This window comes from Ictidomys tridecemlineatus, chromosome 6 (genome assembly GCF_052094955.1).
Source record: "Ictidomys tridecemlineatus isolate mIctTri1 chromosome 6, mIctTri1.hap1, whole genome shotgun sequence".
In the NCBI taxonomy this organism is placed as follows: Eukaryota; Metazoa; Chordata; class Mammalia; order Rodentia; family Sciuridae; genus Ictidomys; species Ictidomys tridecemlineatus.
In genome coordinates this window covers 64312233-64333257 of record NC_135482.1, presented here as the reverse complement: position 1 = coordinate 64333257, position 21025 = coordinate 64312233, and the positions used below count along the sequence as shown (strand labels likewise).

Genomic DNA, 21025 nt, shown 5'->3' with positions numbered 1-21025 from the left:
TTCTTTTTTTTTTTTAAACAGCCATATTTTAGATGCTTAGGCTGTATCAATAAAACAATAAAATATAATCCCCAAATAGCCACAGTATCATCATCACTGATTTTTTTTACTATTATCAGATAATACTCAGTGTTTGTATTTTCTTGATTTCCCTTGTCTTTTTCACATACTGGGGATTGAACCCAGAACCTTGTACATGTTAAGCAAATGCTCTTCCATCCTTTTTTCTTTTCTTTTTTTCCCCCCCTTTTTCTTTTATAAGAACGTTGGAGGCTGGGCTTGTAGCTCAGTGGGAGAGCACTTGCCTGGTACCTATGAGGCATTGGGTTTGACCCTCAACACACATAAAAATAAAACCAAAAATTTTTTTAAACTATTCTTTAAAAATAAAGAATGTCTTATAGAATTTCTCTAGGGTATACTTTTTTCCCTTTATTTTCCAGCAGTAGGGACTGAAGCCGGGACTTCATGCATGCCAGGCAAATGCTCTACTGGTATATGTTCATATCCTTATAGTTTGCTAATTACACTTCCACTCCTACCCCATCTCTCTACCCCTCTCCCCCTTCTCTTCCTCTCCCCTTCTCCCTCCCTTACCCCCTCTTTCTTCTTCTCCCTCTCTCCCCCTCCCGTGGCCTCCCCATGCTGAGGATTGAACCCAGGGCCTTGTGCATGAGGCAAACACTCGACCTGAACTATATCCCCATCTCTCTTTCTATTTATAATCTGCATTTATAAATTTTAATAGACTGCTGGAATATTCCTCTTCCTCAGCAACCCCTTCATCGGACATTCTCCACCCATTTTGAAAGCCTTGCTAAATGGTTTCTTGAGTGTAGTTTAATGTGATTGTTATCCTCCTGTATTTCATGCAAATTGGTACCTTGATCAAGAATCTTGATTAGATTTGAGTTTGCTCTCAGAATATCACAGAGAGGGAACTAAAACTAGCTGCTGGTGTCATTGACTTAGAATTGTGCCTTTTACGTATTGCCTTCTTTTCTATTTATTAGAGGCTTACCCTCGTCTCCATTGTCCTGAGGTACAACTCATGTGTGAAATGCATGCTAAATGGTTGTTGCTAGCCTTTATTACCAGTTTTTTCCATTTAATTTCAGTCAATGTAGTTTATATTCAGTCTCATCAGTCTTTCATTTCTTTAGTGTGAAATCTTGGATGTCTGTGACACTAATATAATCACTGATTAAATCTATTCCATAATTGCACACAAATATCAGAATAACAGTATCAATAGCAATATAATGCTGAAAACAATTGAAGAGTGTTGATTATCTTGCCATATTTTGTGCCTATGATTTCTAAGGAACATACATACAATCAGCTGTTTATTTTATTATGGGCTAAATTCACTTAGCAATTCTTTGTTACATAACAAATTAGATATAATTTTAGTTTACTTTTTCTTGTAACTTATACAGATTAATTTTTGTTTTAAATCTAAGCATATGTGGGCTGGCTGACGTTGTGGCTCAGTGGTAGAGTGCTCACCTAGCATGCCATGAGACCCTGAGTTCGATCCTCAGCACCACATAAAAACAAAATAATGTGTCTACCTAAAACTAAAAAAATACATAAATAAATATTTTTTAAAAATCTGAGCATAGGGGCTGGAGATGCGGCTCAAGTAGTAGCGCACTCGCCTGGCATGCGTGCGGCCCGGGTTCGATCCTCGGCTCCACATACAAACAAATGTTGTGTCTAGTGAAATCTAAAAAATGAATATTAAAAAATTCTTTCTCTCCCTCTCCCTCCCTCCCTCCCCCTCTCGCCCTCTCCCTCCCCCCCTCTTTAAAAAAAATAGATTTTATTTTTAAAAATCTGAGCACATAAACACAGTATATTAAATAAATACTAATATTTGTATATCCAAGTGTCATATGCCCATCTTACAATAGCCTTACTACATAAACTTTTCTCCTCCTCACCTTTTCTTTTTCTCCCTTAACAGTATATTTTTGGAAATCACTCCAAAATAGTATTTAGAGAAGAACCTAAGTTTCATAGTTGATGAATATCATGAGGATACACCATGATTGATGGACTGTTGAATTGTTCCTGTATTTGTGTTGGGTTTTAGAGGAGGATTTATTTTCTCTCTCTTTTTTTCCTTTTCTTCTTTTTTTTAATATTTAAAGTTTTTTGGTTATAAGTAATTTGCTGAGGATTGAACCCAGTGCCTTGCACATGCTAGGCGAGTACTCTACCACTGAGCCCTAGCCCAAGGAGAATTTATCTTCATTTCCCATTCTGTTTATGATTACTGTTCTTAAATAACTGTGTGCTTTTTTCTTCCAGTTTTTTAAAGGTATAATTGACATTGTATACATTTTTCAGGTACAATTTTATATCATAATAAGCAAAGCATATGCATTATGAAATGAATAAATCAGTCTAATAACATCTGCCTTGTGTACTTATTTTTGTGGTGAGACCATTAAATTTATTATTTTATAAAAATATTTTTTTAACGTATGGGGGTTTCCTTTGTTGTTTTTATTTTGAGTTTTTGTTTGGTTTTTATGCTGGGGATCAAACCCAGGGTCTCACACGAGTTCTTTATCACAGAGCTACACCCCAAGGCTTATTTTTAACTTGTAAGGGCCTTTTTCAAACTGTTTTCCATAATGGCTCTACTAATTTAGGTTTCCACCAATAGTGTTCAAGAGTTCTTTCTCTACATCCACTTCAACACTGGTCTTATTGAGAACAGCCATTTTATCAGGTATATGGGGTTATATTGTGATTTTAATTTTCATTTCTCTGATCATTAGTGATTTTGAGCATTTTTTTCCTAGATATTAATTATGTATATATTGTCGTGGTAGGATTGAACATGGTTTCTCTAGCATGATAGTCAAGTGCTCCATCACTGAGATATATCCTCAGCCTTTATAAAGTCTTGAAATGTTCTAGACAGTTGACTAGACTGATCTTAAACTTGGAATCCTCCTGCGTTAACCTCTGTAGTTGCTCGGATTACAGGTGTACACCACTGTACCTAGCCATAGGTGTTATTTAATTTCATCTTAAAAGCTAGGTTTAGCATCTGTTTCATATATTTGCCTTTCATTTTTGTTAATTCTGCTCATTTCTAACCCTAGTAGAGTTTTTGAGCTTTTTCATGCCTATTTTTTACAATTTATATATTATTAGAGATATTAGCACTCTTTGTGATAAGTTGTAATTAGTTTCACCATTCAGACTTTTCTATTGTTTAACCTTGTTTGTTCTATTTTTTCCTGTGTACAGATTTCTTGTTAATAAAGCTGTCAGTTTTCTTTTGTTCTACTGACTCTACAGTAAACAGAAATAGTGTAGTCATATATGTTAAATGTAAATTTAATTTAATATATTTGTTAAAATATACACTTTAGTTTTATTATAATGTGCTCCTTTTGCTTCTAGGCAAGGATAAAAGCCATCAATACTTTTTTTGCTAAGAATGGTTATCGATTAATGGATTCTAGTATGTATAGTCAACCGATTCAAACTCAAGCACAGTATGCCTCACCAGTCTTTATGCAGCCTGTATATAATCCTCATCAACAGTACTCGGTCTATAGTATTGTGCCTCAGTCTTGGTCTCCAAGTCCTGCACCTTACTTTGAAACGCCACTGGTAAGTGAGATACTTATAGGATAATAAAACAAAAATTACAGGATTTTTAATCCATCCTGAAAATTGAAGAAATAGGCTAGAGTAGTTAATTTATGTTGCTATTTATTACTTTGTAGCTTATAAGTCCTTACAGGGTTTTAAATGGTTTTAGTGTTATGAAACTTTGTCAGAGAATAATATTCCTTATTAAGTAATGAACTAGCAATTATTCATAAGTCAAGTGGTATGTGATGTGAATATTGCAAAAGTAAAGAAATAAAATATTTGGCTTAAAAGGAGGCTAAGCTCAATAAGGTTTCTGTGACCCTAATCCCATTTTTTGTCTTTACCATTGATATTGTTTAAACATTAAAATTTTCTTCTAGGCTCCCTTTCCCAATGGTAGTTTTGTGAATGGCTTTAATTCACCAGGATCTTATAAAACAAATGCTGCTGCTATGAATGTTGGTCGACCATTCCAAAAAAATCGGTAAGATAACAATCATAGCTGAAATTTATTTTAAACAATTCTTAATTGTTCTTAATAAATTACTGCTGTTAATAGCAATACTCATTGGCAGACACAATAAAAATGTTTGTATATTTATTAATACATATGAATGATTCAATCTAGAATTGTGCCTAAATGCCACTCAATATAATAAATGGGTAACATTTTGAAAAATCTTTGGGGTTAGAAATGTGAAATGTTGTGATATGTATTATTTCAGATTCTGAAGAATTAATTTTGCACTAGGACTTGTGGCACATATTTGTAATCCCAGCTACTTGAGAGATTGGAGATTAGAGATGGGGGTAGGGGGATCTAGAGTTGGACGCCAGCCTCAGCCACCTAGGAGACACTATCTCAGAAATAAAAAGGGCTGGGGACGTAGGTCTCAGGGGTAGAGCACCCCTGGGTTCAGTATCCCCCAAATACACACACACAAATAGCTTTTAAATCTCAGACTATGTTCCTAAAGCCTCACTTTTTTTGAGGTGGGGAGAGGGTGCAAAGTATACTGGGGATTGAACTCAGGGACACTCAACCACTGAGCCACAACCCTATATTTTTGTTGTTGTTGTAGATAGACAGCATGCCTTTATTTTTCTCTTTTCCTTTTTTTTCCTTAAGATGTTAACAGATCTTTATTTTATTCATTTGTTTATATGCAGTGCTAAGCATTGAACCCAGGGCCTTACACATGCTAGGCAAGTGCTCTACTGAGCTACAGATCCAGCACCACAATCCTATTTTGTATTTTATTTAGAGGTGGGTTCTCACTAAATTGCTTAGTGCGTTGTTGTTGCTGAGGCTGCCTTTGAATTTGTGAAACTCCTACCTCAGCCTCCTAAGTCACTGGGATTATAGGCATGTGCCTCTACACCCAGCAAGCCTTACATTTTTATCTTAATTTTTATAGCACTGACGATAGGTACAGCTGTTTTGTAGATAATAAATTATTAGGGATCCTGTTTATTATTTTACAGAAGATTGGTAAGTATATTAAGTATTTTTCTTTATATAGATGTCAAGTGATAATATTTTGTATGTTACTATGGCTTTTGATAGTGAATAATGAGCAAAGAATAAAAGATGGTTTAGAATTAATTACTAGTTTTGCCCTTTTGGTGTGTGTTTATAGTGTGGGCTACTGGGGATTGAACTCAGTGGTACTTAACCACTGAGCCACAACCCCAGCCCACTAATGATTTCTTTTCATTGATTTTTCAGTCTCTTGCCGGATCCGATTCCCCCACTTGATTCTTCTTTGGCAAGGTGACCACATAGTATATTTCCAAGATGTCGTCTAATAATTCAGTCCTTTTTTGTGTGATTTTTCTGAAGTGTGCTTAATTAGAGAAAGTAGTGTTATAGTATAAAATATGTCTGTCTCAGTGTATTCTGGAAGCATTCATTCTGGCTCCCCTTTAATGGTCACAATTTTTGGATGCCCTTTGATGCTGTTAAAGCATTTGAATGGGTTTCCTGCTTAACACAAAATAGAAATGACAGTTTTCGTGCTGCTTTAAAGTAACATAATTTTAAAAAATATATATTCTATGAAAGCTTTTTTGGTGATATGAAAGTGGTGTATTATTTTGTTTCTGCATTCAGTGTTTTTGATGATGATTATGAGGATTTTGGTACCAGGGATTAAACCCAGAGGACTCCTACCACTGAGCAATATCCCCAGCCCTTTAAATTTTTATTTTAAAAGAGTGTCTCACTAAGTTATTGAGGCAGACCTTGAATTTGTGATCCTACTGCCTCAATGCTGAGCCACTGGGATTACAGATGGGGACCAACATACTGTCCATGGCCTTGTACATGCTAGGCAAATGGTCTCCCACTAAGCTATATCCCAGTCCTAAAGGTAATTTTTAAATGCTAAAAAATGTGAATAAACACATTTTTATTCAAGTTTCAAATGGCATCTTTTTGTATATTAATAATGAAGGATACTTTCAGGTAGAGTCATGCAGAACTGTGGTCCCAGCTACCCGGGAGGCTGAGGCAGGAGTATTACTTGACCCCAGGAGTTCAAGGCCAGCATAGACAACATAGCAAGACTCTAGCTCAGGAAAAAGAATAATGTAGGGTAATTTACAAGCAGTACATTGTTTGTAGATCACACTTTGTTTAGTAATTATAGTAATTACCTACAAAATTTCAGTGTTTATGATATAGGAATAGAAGTATACATACTGCCCTGTAGTCACCATCCTGTTGTTTGGAAAAGATTGATTTCCAAGAACACACAGATCTTTGTTATGATGTAATTTTAACTCACTTATAGATGAAGAAAATAAGGCTGAAGAAGATAAATATCTTGCCAGTCTTATGTAGCTCTTATCACCAGGACTAAGACTTTCCAAACATCTTTCTCCTCTGCCATAAACTGACAAAAAGTTTTTTCTTAAAAGTTTCCAGCCAGGCGCCATGGGGCACGCCTGTAATCACAGCAGCTCAGGAAAATACAAATTGGTCATGATTAGAGGTAGTAGATCTGTTTAAAAAAGAAAAAGTACATGTTGATTCCCCATATAGTTCTGAGGCAGGAGGATTGTGTGTTCAAAGTCAGCCTCAGCAACTTAGTGAGGCCCTAAGCAACTCAGTGAGACCCTGTTTCTAAATAAAATATTAAAAATAGCTGGGCATGTGGCCCAGTGGTTAAGCGCCCCTAGGTTCAATTCCTGGTACCAAAAAATAATAATATTTCCATTGGAGGCTGGGGTTGAGACTAAGTGGTGGAGCACTTGCCTATCATATTTGAGACACAGGGTTTGATTCATAGTACCACATACAAATAAATAAAGGTATTGTGTCCATCTACAATTAAAACTATTTTTTGAAAAATATTTCCAATAGCATAAATCACAATTGCTGGGTGTGGTAGCATACACCTGTAACCCTAATACTCCTGAAGCTGAGGCAGAAGGATCACAAGTTCAAGGGCAAGCCTTAGCCTCTTAGTGAGGTCTTAAGCAACTAAGCAAGATCCAGTCTCAAACAAAAAGGGCAGGGAATGTGGCTCATTGATAGAGTGCCCCTGGGTTCCATCCTCAGTACTGCAAAAAGAAGAAAAAGAAATCAATACAATTTCGAAATTAAGATAACAAATTGGTCATGATTAGAGGTAGTAGATCTGTTTTTTTTAAAAAAAAAAAAAAAAAAAGTAGGTTTTGATTCCCCATATAGTTCTTTGAAGGTGTCACTTCTGCTTTAAACACTTTAAGTAGAACAGGTATTTGTTATTAGGTAGACTAAAAGTTATTTTTAACTGAGCGGGCTGGTGCTGATCTTTTCAGATGCTCATGTTACAAATAAATAAAGGTGGGTGTCCTGTCTTACACCTGTAATCCCAACAGCTCAGGAGGCTGCAAAAGGAGGATTGTACATTCAAGGCCAGCCTCGGTGATGCCCTAAGCAACCTTGTCTCAAAATAAAGAAAAACATCTTGGGCATTCAATCCCTGGTTCCTTAAAAATAAATACGGGACTGGGTATTGAAGTTGGTGATAAAGAACTTGGCCCCAGGGCTGGAGATGTGGCTCAAGCAATAGCGTGCGGCCTGGGATCGATCCTCAGCACCACATACAAATAAAGATGTTGTGTCCGCCGAAAACTAAATTCTCTCTCTCTTTAAAAAAAAAAAAAAAAAAAAAAGAACTTGGCCTGGCATGTGTGAGGCCCTGGATTTGATCTCTGGCACTGCCAATATAGTTAGTTAATTCTTTTAAAATATTTATTTATTTATTTATTTATTTATGCATTACAATTCTTACTACATCTTTATACTACAATTTATCATATCTCTGTATATAAGGTATGTTGATACCAAATTCACATCTTCATACATGTATTTTGTATAATGATGAGGATCTCCTTTCACCATCCGTGCTATTCCCCTTCTCCCTCCCTTTCCCTCCCACCCCTATTCCCTATCTACAGGTAATCTTCCTCCCTTGCTCTCCCTCCCAACCCCATTTTGAGTCACCTCCCTTATATCAGAGAAGACATTTGGCATTTGTTTTTTGGGGGATTGGCTAACTTCACTTTAATCTATTCATCCACTGAGGGACATCTAGGTTGGCTCTACCAATCTAGATGTGAATTGTGTTGCTGTAACCATTGATGTGGCTGTGTCCCTGTTATATGCTGTTTTTAGGTCCTTTGTTAATTTTTTTAAAAATGTGGTGGGTTCATTGTTCTTCCTTTATTGTCCCCATTTTGTCTACTGTGCCTTGTTGGTGAAAGGGATGACATTTACAATTAGAAAGCCGGGAAAAGTAGTCACCTTTATTCAAAAAAGAGATTCACCTATGGTTTTGAGCATATAGGCAAGTTTATTATTATTTTGCAAGTTTTTTAAAACCACAGTATGGTTTTTTTCCATGTATTTGAGCAACAGTGGTTGTGGTTTGTTTTTAATTATAAAAATAATATGTGAGTACCTTTTTTCATATTTCTGCAAACATTACAAATGAAACTAACTTTTTGACCAACAGTATAATACTTCTTTTGTTTATTATATGACGTGACAACTGTCAGGCTTTTGTACCTTTTTCCTTTAAATTAGTGTTAGCAATCAAAGAGGAAGTAACTATTAGAGCCATTTTACAATTTTTGATATAACTTTGAGAATAGCCCAATGATGATCACTAGTCCTACTTAGAGAGAATAGGACTATCTTTCAAAAATCCAGGCATTTTTCTATCTTTCTGTCACTTCCCCTTTTCTTCTGGCTTTATCACTTCTTTTCTTCATTCTCTTTTCTGTTGCCTGGATTGAGATTGTAAGTCCCTCTCAATGAAGGGTAAGATTATGAGATCTGAGGGCTGTTTAAACTAAATAATTTGTCCATTAGGCTTATTGGTATACAAGGTGAAAATTGGTGAATGATAGTTTCTGAACAGATATGTAAATAATCTATCAAACTCTTGAGGTCATTTTCAGATATGCTAGATAATAAATATTTTGGAAAAAACTGATAGGTGACATACTGTAATTTTTATTGCTATTGAAGAACCTATTTTTGCCAGGTGTAGTGGCGCACACTTGTCATCCCAGCAGCTCAGGAACCTGAGGCAGGAGGATCACAAGTTGAAGGCCAGCCTCAAAAACTTAGCAAGACCTTGTCTCAAAATAAAAAAATTAAAAGGGCTAAGGGTGTGGCTCTGTGGTTAAATACCTAGGTTTAAACCCCAATTGTACCCCTACCTCCCTACCCAATCTATTTTCACTGGATATGTTGAAGCACAACTATAATCCTAGCAACTTCAGGAGATTGTCATGACACATACCAGACTGTTGGTTTTATTTCAAGTTCAAGGTTAAGCTCTACATCTTAGCAAGATGCTTATCAAAATAAATTCTCTGAAGTGTCATTGTACCTTGATTTTTTATCTTAAATTTTAATAGTAATAGCCTAATTTATCATGGTCTCTGGAGAATAAAATAGCTCTATGTGCCATTTAAATTAATGTTTAATTTTGGGGCTTATAAATGATTTTCAGTCCCTATTCCGAGAGCTTAGGAAATTGGCAAAATGTTATTAATATTATCAGTTTGTATTTATGAAAACATATTATAAAAGATTGTAAGTCATGGGCCAATACAAATCTCACGCTTCCTTGTTATTCTGTTGTAGAGCCAAGATCCTCAGTTGCTTAGGCTTACTTTAGGTGTTTGCCTTGTTGATTAAACTGCATCTTTTCTCTGTTATGCTACCTTAGCTTAATCTATTTACAGATTTTTTAGGAAGTTGGATTCTCCTAGTTTTTATCCAAGAAAAAAGCTATTTGTGCAGAAGCAGGGTTGGGGGGGCAGCAGTGCTTTTTAACATATTGTATACCTTAATTCATGACACATGCCAGACTGTTGGCTTTATTTCTCTGTAGTTTTCTGTTCCACATTTGGATCTTTGAGCAACTGATTGCATTTGGTGAAGGCTGAGATTTTAGTATGTCTACTGTTTCTCACCCTAGTCATTGTCATTCCCATAAAGAGACTTTTCAAGCATCTTTACTAATTTTCTCCTATGAAAATTTAATATTACAGATTATAGTATATCTGTGTAATGTATGTCTAAGCCTTACACATAAAATGAGTGCAAATTTTTTTGTTCCCCCACCACAACCCCACCAATTTTTACTTTCATTGGTGGTTTTCCCCTTATTGAGAGTTCATGGCACAGATATTTTTAACCTGGCTGATATAGGTATATCAAGACAATAGTTTTTTTTTCTTCTTCTTCTTTTCTCCAAAGAACTTTGGATTTTCTCCCAAATCTCTCCTTGAACAAATTTCTTTAACAGAAATCCTTTTGCCTTTTGAAAATATTATATGTAAGACATAAAACAGGTAACATTTTCACTATATGACAACCAGAGTACAAAGAAAGGCTTTTTTCTGTCTTGATACATCTTTTGATGTATATGATCTTATTTCTTATAGTGTGAAGCCTCATTTTAGGTCATCCAGTGGTTCAGAACATTCAACAGAGGGCTCTGTGTCATTGGGGGATGGACCATTGAACAGATCTAGTTCAAGGAACTTTCCACCCGAACGGCATAACCCTACAGTAATAGGGCATCAGGAGCAAACTCACCTTCCCAAGGAGACTCCTGTTTTACAGATGGAACAGAATGGGGACTATGGTAGGGGCAGGTAAGAAAATATGGGTGTATGAAAATTCTTTGATCACAGTACAATCATTCTGTGTTTTTAAAGACCATGACTAATGATTGATGTTGTTGGTTTAACAATTATTTGCATGTGGTTATGGAAATAAACAGTTTATCATCGGTTAATAATTTTTGTTTTTTAGATTTTTGTTGTTGTTGTTTCTGTTGTTAGAGTACTGGGAATCTAAAACAGGGCTTCATGCTTGGCAAGCATCAGCCACTGTAATGGCTAACCTCAGTGGGTGTTTACTTGGTTTTGTTTTTGTTGTTAATGTATTTAGATGTAGGTGGACATGATACCTTGTTTTGCTTATTTTTTATGTGGTGTTGAAGATCAAGCCTAGTGCCTCACATGTGCTCAGAATGCACTCTACCACTGAGCCACAACCCCAACCTCCCAGTAGATTTTAAAAATAATTAAGAAATATAGAGTATCCATATAGAATAACTATGATCAGAATTTGGGGGTGGGGTGCTGGGAATTGAACTTGGGGGGACACTCAACCACTGAACCACATCCCCAGTCCTATTTTGTATTTTATTTAGAAACAGGGTCTCACTGAGTTGCTTGGCTCTTCACCATTGCTCAGGCTGGCTTTGAACTTGAAATTCTCCTGACTCAGCCTCCTGAGCCACTGGTATTACAGGCATTTGCCACCACGCCCAGCCACTATGATCAGATATTTATATTTTGAAGTTCTTTATAGTTGGCCAAGGAGAAGGCAGCTTAGAAAAATGGGCTATCCATCTTTGTGCCTTAGGGTTTTAGTTATTCTAAGTATAAACTGTAGGAATGGGTATTATAGTGCCTACCTTGCCTAAATTAAACTCTGATATGCTTCTGGTATGGAGAGCAAAAAAAAAAAAAAATAGTAAAAATGAACCAGCTAATTGGTGGTGGTGGTAATATGTAAGCTTTTGGGTATATAAGCTCAGATTGTTTTCAGAAGACTATATCTTTTAATTTTGGTGGATTTAGAATATAAGTTAAACTAGAAATCTCTCCATCTCTGTTAGATTGTGTATATTTGAAGAATCTTACAAGTTGTCCCCAACACCTTCTTTTTTGTTTTTAAAAGGAGAACTGTTTTCAGAGGTCGAAGACGACGAGAAGATGACAGAATCCCAGTGAGTGTTTTTAACCTTTAATTACATCTTTCTTTTTGTTTGTTTTGTTTTCTCTATTGTGATTTACTATGGCATTGACTTGTGGTCTGCCTTTTCATTGGTTTTAGTATTTAGTAAAGGAAAATAGAAGCTGGGTGAACCAACTCCATGAGAGGCTAAGACAGGGTTGCAAATTTGGGGAGGTGTTTGGGTTTTTTCTGTTGGTTTTTGTTTTAAATATTTTTTAGTTGTAGTTGGACCCAATACCTTTATTTTGTTTATTTAGTTTTGTTTTGTTTGTTTGTTTTTAATGTGATGCTGGGGATCAAACCCAGTGCCTCATGTATGCGAGACAATCACTCTACCCTGAACCACAACCCCAGGCCTGTTTTTGGGTTTTGGTTTGGTGGGGCAGGGCGCGGGCGGGGGTATTGGGAATGGAACCAGGGGCACTTAACCACTGAACCATATCCCCTGCCCTTTTTATATTTTAATTTGAGACAGGGCTTGCTGAGTTGCTAAAGCTTGCTTTGAACTTGTGATCTTTTTGCTTCAGCCTACCGAGCAACCAGCCAGGGTTGCAAGTTCAAGACCAGCCTCAGCAACTTACAGCTTGTCTCAAAAAAATAAAAAGGGCCGGATATAATGGCACACACCTGTAATCCCAGCAGCTAGGGAGGCTGTGGCAAGAGAATTACAAATTCAAATCCATCCTCAACAACTTAGCAAGACCTTGTCTAAAAAATAAAAAAGGGTTAGGAATATAGCTCAGTAATAAAGGACCCCTGAGTTCAATCCCCAGTACCCACACCCCAAGAAAAGTGAATCGAGCCTGACTTTCATCCCAGAATATTCACCATCACCCGTCACAAAAACGCTCTCAAGTTCACATGGTTACAGATTTTTTTTTTTTTAAGTATTTATTTTTCAGTTTTCAGTGGACACAACATCTTTATTTTTATGTGGTGCTGAGGATCGAACCCAGCTCCCTGAACATGCCAGGCAAGTGCGCTACCACTTGAGCCACATCCCCAGCCCAGTTACAATTCTTTGATGTTCTCTTTTCAAAAAAATTATTTGAATACCTAATATAGTTTTAAAAATATGAAAATTTATTGCATTATTTATAATATCATCATTTCTCATAGGTATGATTATATCTGAAGGAGAATCCCTTGGAGTGGCATTTCTGGATCACAATTCAATAATTGCTGCCAGATAACGTTCTGTAGGAGCTGTCATTTGGGGGGTTTTTTTCCTTCCATGAACAACAAAGTTTCTTTTATCTATAGCCTAATGCAGTATATGTTTGATTAATTGTTTTTTATCACAGAGGGGATAGTATTCTTTTTTTTTTTTTTTTTTTTTTTTTTTAATGTCCCAGGGCTTTGTGAATACTAGGCAAGCACTATACCAACTGAGCTACCACTGAAGACACATCCACTGAACCACATCCCTAGCCTGCCTTCATTCTTTTTTTTTTTTTTAATATTTTTTAGTTGTAGTTAGATACAATACCTTTATTTTATTTAATTTTTCTAATGGGGTAATTATCTGCCTATTGCTGATTCTTTTATATATCATGTTTGAATTTTGTCCAGTTTCAATTACTCATTTTTATTTCCATTATTTGTTCTTAGTGAATTGTCTCTAATCTAGAGGCAAAAGAGTTGAGGAATAACGGTGCATGGAGATTGGGTTGGGGATGTGGCTCAGTGGTAGTGTCTTTTTGGCATGCCAACACTGCCAAAAATAAGAATTAAAAAAAGCATGGAGGCCTCAAGGATCCCCCACCCCAGATTTATAGATGTATCATAAATGTGTAATACAATGCTTATTTTACATGTATGTTTTACAATGAAAAGGAATAATATTCAAAGAAGAAAATTATTGCACTAAAACACCAAGAATAGTCTTTTAAGTGGCCTTCAACATTTGAGGAAGAGAGAGATTAGATCTCTTTAACATGTTGAAAATGTCTGGATTAAGGACTAACCCTTGGGGTGAAGGAAAAGATGATAAACACACCTTGTAGTATAAGAGGGGAGGTCTTAGCTAGAGGTCCTAAAATTTTAATATTTGTAAACTTAGTAATTGAAATAATAAGATTAGATAAAATTCTCACAAGTTACCCTGTGAACAGTAATAAAAGAAGTCCAAATATGAAACTTTAGGGAATGTGGTAGTGACTTTTGGACTAAAAGCAAGAGTTTTTAGTATGTTGTTTGAATTATCCAAGTGAAATCTGATTGTAAAAAGGGCCTGGGCTGAAACTTATTTAAAATGTACAATTCAGTTGTGCTGCCATGGCCACCAAAAAGGAAAAGGATTGTTTTAAGTCTTTTCTGCTTGCCAGGCTGCCAGAGCCAGCCTCACCAACTTAGCAAGCCCATAAACAACTTATCACGAGGCTGTCTCAAAAAGGGCTGTGGGTATGGCTAAGTGGTTAAGTGCCAATCCCAAGTCAAAGGAAAAAAAGGAGAGATACAGCTGTTCACATATCAGTGTATCTGAATCCATGAATAATGGGTAACCCATGGAAAATGTGGAAGTAAAAAGAATAGAAACCAAAATTTAACAAATCAGAATGAGAAAAGCGCATGTGGTTTTCAGATCTGAGAAGAAACAAAGAGAAGACCACTAAAGCTAAATAAAATAAAATAAAAAAACAACAAACTCCCAGAGCGAGGGTTTTAGCTCAGTGGTAGAACACTTGCTGAACATGTTTGAAGGCCTTCATTTGATCATCAGCATTGCAAAAAAGAAGAAAGTACATTCCCAAAAGAAAGAAGGGCAATCATGCCACATGCTATATAATGAAGTCAGTAAAAATAGTCTGACTTCCAGATTTTTGTGGTGAAAGGCATTGACATCTTGTGCAGTGGAATGTTGAGTTCAGGGTCCAGGGAAGAGGGGATGAGATAGAATGAGGAAGAGTCTATGCTATCTTCCTGTCTTAGCCTTAGAAGTTTCTGGGATTACCAGCATGCACCATCATTCCTGGCTGTTCTCCATTAGGATAGAGTAAAACTGATGGCATGGTAGGATTAGGGTTTTTGTTTTTATTTAATAGAATGGGGAATTGCAAACAGAAACTGAAGAACACTAGATATTGGTTCAGAATTTTAAGGAGTGTGGCAGTTTGCAAAAAGAACAGAAGAGAGAGCTATCTAAAGATAAATAGGCAGGCTGGGATTGTGGCTCAAGTGGTACAGCACAAATATTAGAGAATTCAATAGGCATATGACCTGTTTGATTTGTGTCTTTTAGAGACCCCATCCTTCAACAGCTGAAACAAAGGTTCCAACACCAAAGTTTGACTTACTAGCTTCAAATTTTCCTCCATTACCTGGAAGTTCATCAAGGATGCCAGGTGAACTTGTTTTGGAGAATAGAATGTCTGATGTTGTTAAAGGTGTCTACAAAGAAAAGGTAATCACTGAAGAATCAATGTGATTCTCTCACTTTCTGGAACTGTGTTTATGGGCATTGTTTTCAGGGCTATTATTTTAAATTTTATTTATACTTAGTATTTCTATCATAGTTTTAACTTGTGAAGTTTTCAGCATACCTTATTTTAAAGGACTTATAATAAAGCTGTATTATACAAGGTCAATAAAATGTTCTTTGACTTTTACATGTCTTTAAAGTCAATCAGCTTAATAAGTAGAAAGCTATATTTCTACTTACTACCCTATAATTAACTTGATAAACTTAGCCTCTGAAATAGTGGAGAGTAGATATCAGCAAGTTATAATACTACATCCTACAATATTTTTGAGTGCAGACCTCTTCATATTTCTTTAAAAAGTAAGATTTTAGGCATTGTTAGATTTACATTCTAGAGCTAAAGAAATATATATATAGCTCTCTTAAATAAACATATAAAAATTTTTCCCATCTTCCCAATATATTGGGCTTCATCATTTATGAGATATCATCAATTTTAAGGTGCCCATTATTTCAATATCTCTAAGTAAAAAGCATCACCAGTAGACTAAAACATGCTGTTATTTGTAAGTCACGTCTCAGTATTACATTTTTTAAAAATATATTTTAGGGGTTTTTTGTTGTTGTTTTTGTTTTAAGGTGGACACAATATCTCTTATTTTATTTTTATGTCATGCTGAGGATTGAACCCAGTGCCTCATGCTTGCTAGGCGAGTGCTCTGCTACTTGAGCCACAACCCCAGCCCCACTTTTTTTTTTTTTTTTTTTTTAATAAATGATAGATTAGGGCTTGAGTTGCAATTAAATGGTAGACTCACCTAGCATGTGCAAGGCCCTGGGTTTGATCTTCAGCACCACATAAAAGTAAATAAATAGGTATTGTGTCCAACTACCAGTAAAAAATAATAAATATTTCTTTTTAAATTTTTTTTTTTTTTAGTTGTTGATAGACCTTTATTTTTATTTATTTTTATGCAGTGCTGAGAATCAAAACCAGTGCCTCACACTTCCCAGGCAAGTGCACAATTGCTGAGCCACAGCCCCAACCCCAAATAAATATTTTTTTAAAAAAACATAAATGACAGAGTACGCTGTAATTATTTCTTTTTCTTATACATTCTCAGTGGCCTGGTATATGGCTGTTTCTTGGACTTCCTTCACCATTATTATTATTTTTTCAATTGTTTTATTTAACTACAGGACAGCAGTGGAAAGCATTACAATTCTTATTACACATATAGGACACAATTTTTCATATCTCTGTATTCCTTCACCATTTTGTTAAGTTTTCCTTAGTCTCCTTTATTGGATCCCCTTCTTCCTCTTTTTATTTTCCTGTATTATGACTGGTCACATCTTCTAGAACTTCCTGAACAAGTAGTCATGAGGTATAAATTTCTAAGTCTTAGATTCTGTAAATGTTTTTCTGCTTTGATACTTGGTCTGTAGTTCATCTTTTGATAGTATTCTCTGTAAGAAATTGTTTTCCAGCTGGGCACGGTGGTGCACATCTGTGATCCCAGCGGCTTGGGAGGCCAAGGCAGGAGGATAGAGAGTTCAAAGCCAGCCTCAGCAATTTAGCGAGACACTAAACAACTCAGTGAGACCTTGTCTCTAATAAAATAGAAAATAAGGGTTAGGATGTGGTACCACCTGGTACCACCCCACACACACACACACCCCAAAAAAATATTTTTCTTTTTTTGCTGTCAGCCCTCTTTTTAAAATATCTTGAAATATGGTAGTTATTTTATTAATTCTAAGATATACATTTTTTTCACATTTTATCATCTTTAAAAATTAGACTGTCAGCCAGGCATGGTGGTACATGCCCATTTCTCAGCAGCTCAGGAGGCTGAGGCAGAATTGCAGGTTCAAAGAAAGCCAGCCTCAGCAACTTAAGAGGCCTGGGGTATCTCAGCAAGACCCTGTCTCTAAACAAAATGTAAAACGGGACTGGAGATATGGCTCAGTGGTAAAGTGCCCTGGCTTCAATCCCTAGTACCAAAAAAGTAATTGAATAAATCAGGCTGTTAATTAAAATGTAAAATATAAGTGGCAGTGTTTTTCTGGGCACCATATAAAATAATGATTTGTTTTATAACTTCTCAGATTTGGTGAGAGAGACAGACACATACATTTTTTAAAAATAATAATGGGGGCTGGGGATGTGGCTCAAGCGGTAGTGCGCTCGCCTAGCATGCGTGCGGCCCGGGTTCGATCCTCAGCAGCACCACATACCAACAAAGATGTTGTGTCCGCCGAGAACTAAGAAAAAAATAAATAAATGTTAAAATTATCTCTCTCTCTGTCCCCCTCTCTCTCACTCTCTCTTTTAAAAAAATAATAATAATCATAATAATAATGAAGTGTACTTACCCATGTACTCCCAACCTACAATTGTGGACTGTAAATTCCCTCAGTATCTTAGAAGCACATGTGTATCCTCTTCCTGTTTGAGGTTCTCCTTCCCCCCTCTTCTACTTAGATATAACTTTATGATAATAATTTTCTTTTCTAGTTTACCATTCTGGATTGGCAAACTTTTTCTGAAAAGGGGTAAATTGTAAATCTTCTAGGCTTTTTGTACTACTTCCTGGTTTTATGTATGTATATATATTTCTGCAGCCCTTTATAACTTAAAAGAGGAGCCTGCCAAAAGGTTGCAGCTCTTAGTTTGCCCTAAACAATATAATGTGCATTGTGCCCATTTGTAAATATCTAAATGAAATTATGTCTTCATTCTGCTGTTGATGGAAATTGTAGCTTTCTTTGCCAATATGAATAATGCTCTTAAAAATATTCAAATCTTTATATGAACAAGAACGTTGTCTACGATGTGTGTGTATATATATATATATATATATATATATATATACAGAGAGAGAGAAATGAAGTTGCTGGGTCTTAGGGTGTGTTTTTGTTTTAAAGTTGAGAATCAAAAGTGTTTGGCATATTCTCAGAGTTTTGTCTTAAAAATTCATGTAAATTCTTTCACTTTAATGACTTCTTTTTAATTCTTTGGTGTCTAAAAGGTAAAAGCAGGTTCTTAAATTCAGATATAATCATATCTTGCTGAGAAAATCATCCAGCTTCCATAGGGTTGTTTGTTTTTTTTAACATTTTTAGTTGTAGATGGACATAATACCTTTATTTAAGTCTAGGGGCTCTGATTTCTGTAAATTTTACCTTTCTTTGAAGGTAATTAGAGCGTATTTTATTTTTCTCTGGTACTTCATGATAATGTGTCTTTGGTGTATGGCTCTTTTTCATTCATTGATAGACTAATATGGCATTAGATCTTATAGGTTGAACTTTGTATCTTGTTTTGGCTATTATGATTTTTATTTTTGTTCTCAACTATGTTTTCTACGAAGTGTTCCTAAATATCCTCCTCTAAATCTGTTATATCTTTTATTTCATTCATCAGTTTTAAATTCTGGGCCTTGTTTTTGTTCCTGTTGGGTTTTTTTGTTTGTTTTAAATTGGTAGTCAGGCATGGTGTTACACACATGTAATGCTAATAATTCAGGAAGCAGGCAGGAGGATCGAAATTTCCAGGCCCATCTCGGCAACTTAGCAAGACCCTGTCTCAAAGTTTAAAAGAGCTGAGGATATAGCTCAGTGGTAAAGTGTCCCCATTATTTATCAGAAATATATATATAAAATACACACACACATATTTATTTTGTGGTAAAATACCTACAATATAAAATTACTATCTTAGCCATTTCCAGTGTATGTGTAGTGGTTAAGTACATGCACATTGTTGCATTGCCAGTCTCTAGAATTCATCAGATAAAACTAAAACTGTATATCCATTGAGCTTCTTCCTGTTTCCTTCAACCCTTAACCCCTGGCAACTATATTTCCACTTTGTGTTTCTATTGACTTCTCTAGGTACCTCAAATAAATGAAATCATACATTATTTGTCTTTTTGTGACTTGGTTTATTTTACTTAGCAGAAAATCTTCACTTTGAAGCGATATAAGTACATCATTCCTTTTTGTTTTTGTTTGTTTGGTAATGGGGATTGAACTTAGGGATGCCTTTTCACTCTGCTAAATCACTAGCCCTTTCTTAATTTTGAGACCGGGTCTCAGAGTTGAGCTGGTCTCAAACTTAAAATCCTCCTGACTCAACCTCCTGAGTCTTGAGATTAAAGGTCTGTGCTTCTGTGTCAGGCGCTTCATTCTTATTATTGCCAAACAATATTCTGTTTTTTAATATACCACATTTCCCCCCGCTTCATCAGTTGATGCTACGGTGAATATAAAAATTTTTGTATTGGCTGGTGTTGTGGCTAAGTGGTACAGCTCTTGCCTAGCATGTGTGAGGCACTGGATTCTATCCTCAGCACCACATAAAAATATACTAGTAAAATAAAGTTATTGTGTCCAACTACATCTAAAATATATATATATTTTTTTTTTTAATTGTGTAAACCTTTTTTTCCCCTGTCTATATGAGATAAGAGAAATAAAATCAGGTGTGATTTTATTTCTCTTAGGTGTGTATATAGAAGTGGAATTGCTGGGTCATATAATTTAATTTTTTGAGGAATTGCCAGATTGGTTTCTAAAGCTGCTTCATCTTTTTTACATTGCTACTTTCAATGTATGAGAGATCCAGTACCTCCATAATCATCTCCAATATTTGTTGATTTCTGTCTTTTTTATTATAGCCATACTAGTAGGTATATATGGGTTTCTCAGGTTTTGATTTTCATTTCCCTAATTGCTAATGATGTTGATCATCTTTTTCATGTGCTTATTGGCCATTTGTACATCTTATTTAGAAAAATGTCTAAATGTAATTTTGAATATCTGTTTATTTAAGGATAATGAAGACTTGAGAGTTAGTTGCCCAGTGCCTGTAGAAGATGAGCAAACAGACTGTACTTCTGCCCTGCAACTCAGTATGAGTACAAGTCCTCCATGTACAGCTGAGCTTCCTGCATTAAGGTACAAGTTTTAGTATAAAAAATCTTTAGCATGACTTTTTCTTCTCATTGGTAGTTCAGTAGTTCTTGTTCTCTAAATCCAAACTCTTTTTTCCATAGCACAACTCAGAAAGAAAAGGATCCAATAGAGGAATCCACTGTTCAGAAGGATGTTCTCAATCAGATGACTATACCAGTTTCTTCCCCAAGCACTGCAAAGACACCACGGGCAAATACTGCTTCACCAAGTAATAGTAACACAAATGCATCCGGAGCTATGACCATACAGGTAACTTGGAAGAGTTTAGTTTTTGTTAGAAAAAAATTTAATAGATTATATATTTTTGGAAGTAGCTCAAAGTAAGACTGGCTACATCTGAAAGAAATTAAAGGAGTTAAATGTCACTATGAAGAAATGGAAAGTTTTAGTCATGTTGAAGAGTGAAGAATTTACTATTCAGTTTCTTTGGGTTTGTTCGTTCGTTCTTTTTCTTCTGCTCATAGCAGAAAAGCATCTCATCCAGGTTTTGGTGAATTTGCCAGTTTGGGGCTATCATAAAGAGATTTGACCCTGTTAAAATTCATCTTGTTGTTTATGTGGCACTAATAAGTCTTTGAAAGCCATTAAGGACTATTCCTACTTGTATTTCAGTACCAGAATCAATTTCATAATTTTTTGTATTATTTTTTTAGTTGTTGGTACATCTTTATTTATTT

General features: G+C 35.6%; 1 protein-coding gene across 11 annotated transcripts in view; it reads left to right on the top strand.

Annotated features, from left to right (window-relative positions):
* Window positions 1–21025, top strand: part of Larp4 (La ribonucleoprotein 4) — a 71319-nt gene that overhangs the window by 44814 nt on the left and 5480 nt on the right. For 8 of the 11 annotated variants that reach the window (XM_021726152.3, XM_013358470.4, XM_013358469.4 and 5 more), the window contains 8 exons: window positions 3427–3639; window positions 4005–4108; window positions 5354–5398; window positions 10579–10791; window positions 11888–11936; window positions 15186–15347; window positions 20206–20330; window positions 20429–20597. In XM_021726152.3, coding sequence (XP_021581827.2) covers window positions 3427–3639; window positions 4005–4108; window positions 5354–5398; window positions 10579–10791; window positions 11888–11936; window positions 15186–15347; window positions 20206–20330; window positions 20429–20597 — 1080 coding nt within the window. The remainder of the gene's footprint in view (window positions 1–3426; window positions 3640–4004; window positions 4109–5353; window positions 5399–10578; window positions 10792–11887; window positions 11937–15185; window positions 15348–20205; window positions 20331–20428; window positions 20598–21025) is intronic. The other 3 variants (XM_078014697.1, XM_078014698.1, XM_078014699.1) reach the window with 3 other exon arrangements.